At 33.3% G+C, this 11,586-nt stretch overlaps 1 protein-coding gene across 1 annotated transcript; it reads left to right on the forward strand.

Annotated features, from left to right (window-relative positions):
• Positions 1-10,225: 10,225 nt before the first annotated feature.
• LOC146993431 (uncharacterized protein F54H12.2-like) lies at positions 10,226-11,089 on the forward strand. Its single transcript, XM_085808253.1, has one exon. It carries the CDS (start codon positions 10,226-10,228, stop codon positions 11,087-11,089), a length of 864 nt encoding a protein of 287 aa, XP_085664379.1.
• Positions 11,090-11,586: the final 497 nt, after the last annotated feature.

Genomic DNA, 11,586 nt, shown 5'->3' on the forward strand with positions numbered 1-11,586 from the left:
TATACCACTTGTGCTGCAAAATGATTTTGTGAAATCTTAATAGATCACTCTTCAGCTTCTTTTTCTTGACATAAAACGTCGAAGGGATAACATAAAATATTTCGTTGACATGTCTGAGACGATACATCAATATACACTGCGAGCATAACTGCACACGTAAACAGAACAGTGTATTTATTTTTAGTCTCTCTGTCTTTTAGCTTTAATGGTAATCGCTCCGGTGAAATCAGTTCCTGATATTGTGAAAAGGGGAACTTTAAACTATCAGGTTCAATGTTCCTTCTAACCTTCTTCGGGAACATACAAGGACCTGACTCGGAACAGAGAGCTTACTAAAGCTATGTTCACTAATTGTGGTAAGTAGACAGGATACAGACGAAGGGTATACAAAACCCTTTATTTTTCTCTATATACAATAACTTCCGTACTTCGGAATACACTGACCCACCACTCGGGGTCTAACGTAAAATTCTAAAAAATAAAACTAAACTCTAATTTAACTTTAGAATAATACACGTGGAAGATTGGCCTTATAATAACAGGAAGCGTATGTAGCACAGAGACTGTGAACACTACAATACGTTTAATTTATCAAGAGGACTAAAACCTCTGGCCTGGAAGGCAAATAGCAACTGCGTAACTTCTAAGGTAAGCGGCCTGCTTCGAACTCACTGCTTCCTCTCTCTCTTGCTTGGCAAAAAGCCACAACTTAAGTACTTGGCGTTCGCCAGACAAACTTTGCATAAAAACCTTCACGCTTATAATTCTGGCCGGAAGTAGAAAATAAGAAGTGATAGTAAAGATTTAAAATAAAATAAACGTTAGTAAAACTTAAGATCCTTACATACTTCCCGCCAGAGTTAATTAGTTTGAAACTGAGGTCTAAAACGACCTTGTTGAAAACTTTTAGCTCTAGAATCTAACGCGAGGCCAACCTTTTACAAACATAACTTCGTTAGAAACTAGAAAATTTAAAAGAAAGAAATTTGTTACAATAGCAGCTTCCAGGATATACAACAATCTTTTTTTTCATCTGTACTGCATCTAACCAGGAGCTTTTATTCAATTCTGGTTCCTTCCAGAGATCTGGAAGGAAAACTAGTTTAATGAAATGTTACACAATGACATGGCAAGTAACATATAGAATTATACTGCTCTTAACATTCTTATTTCATTCATGACTATTTTAATTATCTCTCCCCGTGCTCTCTGACATGTGTTGTAAAAGAACACCAAACACGAATGTGTTTCTGTCTACGTGTGCCACACTTCCTCCTACAATCAAAACACTAACGTGTTAAAATTCAACATAACGAGACCTCTTAACACACCCTAATTTCAACTCTAAACCCTGAGGTACTATTCTAAAAGTGGCTAACTCTAAAGTGTAGCGTCAGAGAGCCTAACTACATCATTCAACCTTTACCACATATTCGCCATGATTTAATCTTTACAGTCACACGAATAACAAATTTTTAACATTACTTTCACTTTTACCATATCACGGTATTTCTTAACATTTAAAATAACAGTTCACATGTATATAAGAACATATCAACATGCCGTTAATTTTACACATTTGAAAACATACATTAGTAGTACATTGTTAACTTCTATTCTTTTCAAAGCAAGTGCCGATTCTTTCTACATTGAAATAATACTACATTTCAAAAAGTCTTTCAGACTAAAACTTCTTTCTTGCTAGAATGTTTTAAATAAAATTTATACAATAACTTTTTTTTTTACAAAATTTAAGTCTTTACACAACGCTATTATACATCAACTTTAGTTTTACGCACGAGTAATTTAAAAACATAATACGAAAATCGGTCACAACTCATTTCTCGCCCTTATGGCGATAAAGGTAGACCTCGCATGAGGTAAAACTTCTTGAAATCTGCCACTTGCAGTAAGAATGAAAGATTAACTTAAGTTTGCAAAGTAACATAAAATTTTACTTATCTTTGTAATATTCGGACATCCTTTTCTGGGCCCAGTCTTTAAAGGTACTGCAGATAGTAGCTTGGTTTATCCTCCTTCTTGTACGGGCTCCCCCTTCAGTGCTTTCCTCTGGAAGCTTCCGTTTTTCACCCGTTCGGCCACCCTTGAACACCTTCCTTTTCTCCTCTGCTTGTGGTCTTGGCCGTTTGAAGGCAGCTGGTCTTGGTGGAACCGGGAAACTTCTGTCGTGATCCTGCTTGGACCTCGTTGTTGGCCGTTCAAATTTTTCTTGTACTTTTTCCTCCGCCGCTGATGGCCCTTCCGCAGTTCGGCGACTTTTGCTGCGGAGAGTTCTGTCGGATGAGTAGATCTTCCGTTTTAAAGCCGGGTTATAGTTGCCGTCATTTCTCCTGGTCCTCTTCACGTACGTCGTCATTCTCCCTTCTTCATTCTGGGGGTGTTCGTGAACTCTGTTTTCTGGAAGGTGGAACGGCTTCTTTTTCTTGTTACATTCAATTTTTCCGCGGGGCAATTTTCTTTTCACTTGCTTCTGTCTCTCATTGGCTTGCCTTTGTACTTGTCGTTTTCCCACCTCTGGAACTTGTACCTGCGGTGTCTGCCTTGCCGGATCCTGCAAAAGATCTGAAAAGATTTGCATTTTATTACGATCGAAGTAGGGCTTAATTTGATCAATGTTTGCGGAACAGGTTTCACCATTTCTGGCTTTTAACACTACGACAGCGTGAGTTATTTTTTCTATAACATATGGTCCTTCAAATCGTGGAAAAAATTTGGCAGTTTTATCTTCTGGTGCTGAAGAAAGTGAATGCTAGTAGTATATACCTGATTGCCTTTGGATAGAATTTTACTCTCTTTAGTGGCGATGGTAGTTTTACTCTCTTTAGTGGCTATGGTGGCGATGGTGGCTATGGTGGCGATGGTGGCGATGGTGGTTTTACTCTCTTTAGTGGGTATGGTGGCGATCGCCTCTTTAGTGGCTATGGTGGCGATGGTGGTTTTACTCTCTTTAGTGGCTATGGTGGTTATGGAGTCGATGGTGTGTAAGGAAACTTGATGTTGTGGAGTTGAGTTAAAATATGTAATAATTTCAGATTATTATGATTTTGAAATGTTTAGTCATGTCATATATTTTTTTTTCTGTGATTCCTACTTTTATGAAACGAAAGATATGCTTTTTATGATGTTTTGGTGCATATACATTGTTTACAGCTTTTTTGTGAGCATATTGGCATAATAAGACATACTTATATTTTTGATTCTTGGGAATGTTTTGGACAAATTGTTGATATGTTCATTGCTTGGCGTGCCAATATGCACATAAACTATTTCAAATATCAAATTTATGTGCATACTGACACGAAAAGAAACGCATATTAACTGTGAATATTCTTCTTCTCCTTCTCTGAATATTTTGAGATTTTTTCGATATGAAGATATCTTCGTCTTGGATGGAGTGTTGATGTGTGCATTGCTTGGCGTGCCAGTACGCACATAAACTATTTCAAATATCAAATTTATGTGTGTACTGACACGAAAAGAAACGCATATTAACTGTGAATATTCTTCTTCTCCTTCTCTGAATATTTTGAGATTTTTTCGATATGGAGATATCTTCGTCTTGGATGGAGTGTTGATGTGTGCATTGCTTGGCGTGCCAGTACGCACATAAACTATTTCAAATATCAAATTTATGTGTGTACTGACACGAAACGAAACGCATATTAATTGTAGACATTCGTTGGGAAAACAAAATATCGCTTTTTTCTTTCTGTATTTTCCTTTTCCATCTTCATGAAATCTTTCCGTATTCGCTCTGCAAAAGAAACATTTATTTTGATGTTTAAAAAAATGAGAAGGGAAAACAAAATTTGACTGATGCATATTGAATAATATTTTTTTTTATTTTGTACATATCATAGAAATATATTAAAAAATGAGCAAATGCGTGAGATTTTCGGATCATGTCGATGTGATCTATATCCCCAAAAGTGAAGAACGAAGAGGTTTTTGGGAAATAGACGCTGAACGTTTTCGTCAAAGAATTGCAGAATTTGAAATACTTTTTAATAGGCATGTTTTGACATGCAGAAAGAAAAGAAGTGAAGAAATGTTCGAAAAAAAGACTATATTAATAAGGCGTAACGATTAGATAACCTGATTTGACGAGTGCTTTTTAATTGATGAAGATGTCGAAAACAGAAATGAATTGGGAAAATTTTGGGAAGGAAAATGAACTAAGCGAAGAGATTATTAGAGATTTACAGAACATGGTGAATTGGACGACTATTTCAAAATATCAGAAATTAAGTGAAAGTTTTATTCTTGAATTTCAACACCTTGTGGATTGGGATAACATTTCAGCATATCAAACTTTATCTCAATCATTTATTGAAGCCCACCAAGATGTCGTGAATTGGAAATTTATATCTAGATGTCAGTCTTTATCAGAAGATTTTATGGTTCAGTTTGCTCACAAAGTTGATTGGAAAGAAATTTCTCAGTATCAGGATTTGAGTGGAAAATTCATCAGAGATAATGCAGCAGTTTTGGATATGTCGCGTATTGCAAAATATCAAAAGCTGGATGAAGATACAATTGAGGAGCTAGAAGATGTCATTGACTGGAATCAAGTGCTAATTCATCAAGAAATATCAGAAGAGTTTATCTCAAGAAATATGCATAAAATATCTGAATGCGATGTAATACTAAACAAGCATTTTTCTGAAAATGTAATAAATACGTTATACAAGCGATTGGTTTTAAAATATTTAGCACATATTTGCAAGAAATTGTAAGGGGAAAAAATGATTTTTCTTGTGTTTTTTTTAATATAATTTTCATGAAATGTTTGGAGAAGGTTCATTTGAGTTGTTGCTGTCGTAATAGAAAGACTATAAAAATGAAGTGGACGTTACAAGATCGAAAAAAAATAATCTTAATTTGTCTCAGTGTTTGTATCATAGAAATTCTAATATACATATGTTTAAACTGTGTGGAAAGACAGAAAGAAGAGGAATCAAAAGTAGATTTGAACAAAACATCTTGCATATATTCTGAACATGTTGGGAGAAGAATATTTCTACATATTTGTATTAAGGATGGAAAAAGGATATATGATTTACGTTACTTTTGGAGAAATGAAACTGATTATTTGAAACCCGAAATTATTGGAGTACAGTTAAACCAAAATTAATTTAAGAAAGTTTGTTATCAATGTAAACATGTAATCTAAAGAAAAAATAATAAAAAAGATATGGATAAATTGCAAAAACTCTTGTGTTGTTTCTCTTTACTTTCTTCTATCTTTATTTATTTTGAAAAAGCACACTTTTCATTCTACAGTAACATTTTTTTTTTAAATTGTATGTTTATTTTTTTTTCCTAAAAAATTCGAAAAACCATATACAATCAAATAGTCAATAAGGAATGAGGATCTGAAATATTTTTTTAAAGAGAGAAATCCACAGCGATAAAAACACAGATATAACAACAAAAAATTTATTTATTCGAGGAACATTATGCGGAGATGAGATACATTACCTTCCGTTGTTGTTAAACGGTATTAAAACAATTTATTAAAAATAAAACTTATAAAAAAACACTGTTGAGAAGATGTTAAAGTTAAAACATCCAAGTTCGTGTTTGATTGTTGGTCCGAGTCAATCTGGAAAAACATCACTAGTTCGACAAATGATAAAAAATAATATCTTCGATATTCCGAAACAAAACATTAAGTGGTGTTATTCATATAGTGCACCATGGTTTCTAGAAGAACCAAATATTGAATTTATACACGGGTTGCCAGAAGTATATGAAAATGGAGATTTGATAATCATAGATGATTTAATGCATCGATTAAATGAAAAAATTGCAGATTTATTCACAGCCGCATCTCATCATTGCAATATCAGTGTAATACTAATACTACAAAATTTATTTCCTCGTTTAAAAGTTATGAGAGACATTAGTCTTAATTCTCATTACATTATTTTATTTAAAAATGCAAGAGATATGAGTCAAATTAATTGTCTAGGAAGACAAATATATCCACGTAATTCACAATTTTTATTGGATGCTTATATAAAAGCTACTGCTGAACCATATAAATATTTAGTTATTGATTTACATCCCGAGACGGAGGAAGAGTATCGTCTGCGAAGGAATTTATTTCCTACTAATGAAGGAGTTTTTTGGATTTACCGTCCAAAATGAAAAAGAATTTGAAAAAGAACTATCATTTTCTACAAGTGTTAGCCAAATCATCTCCTAATCAAAAACGAGCCTTACTGAGAACTGCAAATAACGCACAAATCGCTTCTTTGTGTGAAATTTGTTTAAACATTTTAGCTGGACATCTTCCTGTAAACGTAAAAAAACTTCAAAAATATAAAAATATCGTGAGAAGATTGGCCAAACGAACGTCTTCGATTCAAAGTAAAAAAAGACTTTTAATAAATCAGACTGGTGGTTTTTTGCCGCTGATAGCTCCTGCTATCATTTCTGCTTTAGCTGGTATTGCTGGGAGTGCTATTGGTAAAAGAATATAAAGAAAAATTATTAACATATTGAACAAACACTATAAGCAAAAAAAAAATTTCATGATATACATTATTACAGTTTAAAAAAAAGAAAAAGGATATCATGGCGAGGAAGGTAGCACTTATTCCTGAAGAGTTGGTTTCATCGTATCATTTGCACAAACCAGAAATTCGCATTGAGGATGATATTGAAACTTTGTTAGAGAGAAACAAATTACCAGATGATATGAAAGTAAAATTATTAAGTTAACTTATCACTCGCTATCAAAAAACTATTCATACGCCCGCAGATCCAGTGCGGGTAAGCATTACTAATGAACAACTACTAGATGATGAGAAGGAAGACAAAAAGAGACATTTGAAAGAGGATTACGACAACGATCCCAAGGTGAGAGATATTGTGGTTTCATCACCTCATCAGTATTCCAAATATGTACCGCTGATTGTTGAAAAACTTAAAACAAGACAATATTACTGGAATGAAAAGGGAGAATTCACCCATGATGGTATTCCTGTCAGAGGCAGCAGAGTAGCCGATTTCTTCTCCTACATGTTTCGAAATACAAAATCTCAAATTGAACCCGATCATTTTAGTGAATTTTTAAAAGCTATTAAAGAAATAAATATTCCTCTGTCTTGGATAGGAAATAAGAAATTAGTATCGAAGTTGCGCGAAACAAAAAGCGAACTAACACGAGAGAAAAGCAGAAGTGAAGAAATTTTACAAGAATCGGAAATTAGAACATTAAAAGGAAAGAAGACTCGAAGTCATCCTTCGCTTGTTGGACCCTATTCAAGAACATGGAAAGCTCACGATCTAAAAACGGACAAGTGGCTAGAATTCTAGAAAAAATATATTATGATGTAAATAATCCAGCAGCATTTGGGGGTGTATTACGTCTTTCAAAAACGAGTGGCATTCCCATAAAAAAAACTAAAGAATGGTTAATGACACAAGACACTTATACACTCCATAAACCGATAAGATACAAGTTTAAGAGAAGAAAAGTTTCATCTTTTGGAATTGGTGAACTGATCCAATGTGATTTAGTCGACATGTCAAAAGTATCTAGATACAATAAAGGTGTAAAATATCTTTTAACTGCGATAGATGTTTTCTCAAAATATGGCTATGCGATACCAATAAAATCTAAAAATGCTGATGCACTCGTTGAAGCTTTTAAAAAATTATTTAAGCAATTAAAGACAATAGTAAACTTGCAAACTGACGAAGGGAAAGAATTCTATAATAAAAAAGTACAAGCACTACTCAAAACGAATAAGATACACCATTATTCCTCATATAGTGAGCATAAAGCTAGTGTTGTAGAAAGATTTAATCGTACTCTAAAATCTAAATTATATCGCATATTTACACATCGAAATTCCTATAAATATTTAGACATCTTAAAATCTGTTTTAAAAAGTTATAATGAAAGTGTGCATCGCAGTACCGGCTTTGCTCCTGCTGCAGTCACGTCTGAACTGGAACCTGAAATTTTAAAAAAATTATACAATTTTCAAATAGAGTCAGAATATAAGTTCAATATTGGTGATCAAGTGAGAATTTCGAAAGCAAAGAAGACATTTCGTCGTGGATATTTACCTAATTGGACCGATGAAATATTTACCATAGTTAAACGATGTCCTTCGAATCCTCCTACATATGTGTTGAAAGATTTGAAAGAAGAAATTTTAAAAGGAAGGTTCTATGAGGAAGAGCTTCAGAAAGTGAACAAGCGATCAAGTGATTTTTGGCGAATAGAAAAGATTCTAAAAACGAAAGGAACAGGAGAAAACAAAGAATTCTATGTGAAGTGGAAAGGATTTGATCATCGTTTTAATTCTTGGGTAAAAGCATCATGGATGAAGCAGTAACTGATTTTTATGTTACCTTACCAAGCAATTCCAGCATAAAATATTTCCCACAAAACACTCAATCTTCATATCGTACCAAACTCTGCAAACCTCTTATTTTTAATGATAATAATTATGTTGTAGGACTTTCTGAGATATTCATTCCGCGAAATTGGTTTAACATTGGTGATCATAACAACAAATATTCTGTTTCTTTTAGAAAAGAGGAAAGCATAGTAATGGAAAATATACAATATGACATATCTTTAATGTGTGAATCAAAAGATAGTCTTGAGAATTTTTTGTTAAAAGTGAATGGAGAAACTGAAAAGACACATAGTGTGAACTCGAATGGAAGATTTGCTTCCGATGGAGACAGAAAAAATCGGATTACAATCGAAGTCAAAGAAAGATTTGAAGTCCATATTACAACAAAACAAGCTCCCATAATACTTTATATGTTGAATTTGCCGTTTAAAGATATAATTATAAAAAAGAATCAGACTTTCAAGTTTAGACCAACAGTTCAGAGACAAATGCAACAAACATTTACAATCATAAATAAAAATCCTAAAAATATAATTTCGCATATAATACCAGCAACACCTATCAAGCGTGGTGTAAATAATGAAAAAGACGCTTACAGCATCATAAATGAAAATATCGAATTATTGGGGCTTCAGAATTATGTTAAGTTTTCATATGAACCAATAAAAAAAGAAGTGGAAATTAAACTTTCAGATTATGTCGAATTGGTATTGAAAAAAAGCAACGCTAATTCACTAATGCAAAACCTAAATTTGAATCATGATACAGTCATAAAAGGAACTCAACGATTCGCTTGCAACCCGTTGATTTTAATAGCAGAGAGAGAACAAATGGAGTTAATTATAAAAGAATATCATCAAACAAAAAGGACAGAAATGCAAACTGAACATCTATCAGTGAATGTGGGAATGTATAAAAATGCATTAAAATTATTCTAAGAATTTAAATACATTCGATTGCAACAGCTACCGAACCAAAAGGTTGCTTTAAACGTTCCTTCCGAACATGAAGTAAATTTCGGAAAAGGTCTGGCAGACATGTTAGGATTTAATGTCTTGCATTTTAAGGCTGGAAATTATATCAGTAATTATCCACTAGAGTTGGATGCTGGAATAACTGAAATATTTGTTTACACAGATTTAATACATCCACATCATGTTGGAGATTCTTACTCACCTCTTCTTCGAGTTATACCATGTATGAATGAAAAGGAAGAACAAGTAGTAAAACACTATCATAAACCGCTTTATTTCCCGATCAGAAAGAATTTTGTTGACACAATTGAAATTGAATTAGAAACAAGTAGTGGTAATAATATAATATTTACTGGTGGAAAAACGTTTGTAGTGTTGTCCTTTAAAAAACGAAACACTCTATAAATTAAATAGTTTGAACACAATTTTGTCATTCTTTGTTTCCGAAACGAAACAACATGCATTTGAGCGCAAAAGAGTGCGAATTTTATTACTGTTCCCAGGTTGGTGGAGGAGGTCCCTACTTTCAAGGTATAGCACATCAACGAGGTTATGGAATTTTTGGAGATTTGAGGCGATATATTACTCCATTGGCATTAAAAGCTTCACGCTATTTAGGCAGGCATTTGCTACAAACTGGAAAAAATGTCCTTTCAGACGTCGCATCTGGTGCTTCTCTAAAAGACTCGGCGCGCTCTAGATTACGTGAGACAACAAAAAAAATAAAAGATGATATTTTTAACAAATTACAACATGGAAAGGGTATAAAAAGAAAGCGAAACAAAAAATCTACTCAGTCTACTAAAACAAAACATCGAAAAACACAGCATAAAGATATTTTTCACGATGGAATCCATGTGCTTAAAAAGTGAACTGGATCTTTTTACATCTTCACCAACACAACTTGCCATTGAAGAATCCTCATTTTTAGAAATTCATCCTGTGGCCTCGCTGAATGATAAAACTCCGATAGAGTTTTATATAAGTGGAAATGGAGAGCATTATCTAGATTTGGCACATACTCTTATACATATACAGGCAAAGATTGTGAAAAAAAACGGACACGATTTAACGGAAACAGATGATGTTTCTCCGATCAATTATTTCCTAAACACTATGTTTTCCGAGTGCAGTGTTTACCTCAATGATAGACAAATTTCTTCACAGGGAAATTACGCATATCGTTCAATCCTCGAAAGTCTTTTATTCTCTTCTAAATCTAGCCAAGAGAATATGTTAACATCCTCATTGTTTTATAAAGATACGGCATCACAACATAATGTATTTGGCAAAAATTCAACCAACTCAGGATACAAAAAGCGATACGAAATTTGTGCTAAAAGCAATTTAATGGATTTAATAGGACCTCTTCATTTTGATTTAGCTACTCAACCGAAGCTACTGATTAATGGTGTTAATGTGCGCATCAAATTAGAACAAAACAAACACATTTTTTCTTTGATGTCCAAAGACGACGAATTTAAAACTGTGATTCATTCTGCAAAATTATATGTTCGTAAGGTAAACGTCTCACCTTCCGTTTTTCTGGCGCATGAAAAAGAGTTAGAAAGTGGCGTGATTAAAATGCCAATACGTCGAATAGAAGTTAAGACCTTTGCTCTATCATATGGACTACAATCGACAACAATAGCGAATGCATTTATTGGGCAGCTACCAATGCGCATCATTTTAGGTTTTTTTATCAAATGAAGCATATAACGGGAATGTTTCAAAAAATCCTTTTCAATTTTCTCATTATAATTTAAATTATCTCTGTATATTAAATGGGATTCAAATGATTCCTTCTAAGCCTCTCCAACCTGATTTTCAACAGGATTGTTATGCAAGATGTTATATGAATCTTTTTACTGATTTAAACCGTTACCATAATTTTCAGAATATTAACATTAATTATGAGGAATATAAAAATGGATATACGCTTTATGTTTTTGATTTGACTCCTGATTATGCAGCAAGTGAATCACATACAAGCGTGAATAAAAATGGAAATATCGGAATCGATATAAAGTTTTCCCATAGTTTACCAGAGACAGTCACTTTATTGGCATTTGCAGAATATCGTAATGTCAGAGAGATTGATAAATCTCGAAGTGTATTTACGGATTACTAAAAAAAAAATATCTTGTGGCGAAAGGAGAAATGAATACGATAAGTTTGTGTAGATTAGCTTGTAGTGATTTAAAAAT

Source organism: Stegodyphus dumicola, chromosome X1, assembly GCF_044657685.1.
Source record: "Stegodyphus dumicola isolate Sdum_Otavi_A_Nest chromosome X1, ASM4465768v1".
NCBI lineage: Eukaryota > Metazoa > Arthropoda > Arachnida > Araneae > Eresidae > Stegodyphus > Stegodyphus dumicola.

Excerpts from the sequence above, each read along its gene's own strand:
- LOC146993431 (XM_085808253.1), top strand. The coding sequence starts at position 10,226 with ATGGAATCCATGTGCTTAAAAAGTGAACTGGATCTTTTTACATCTTCA.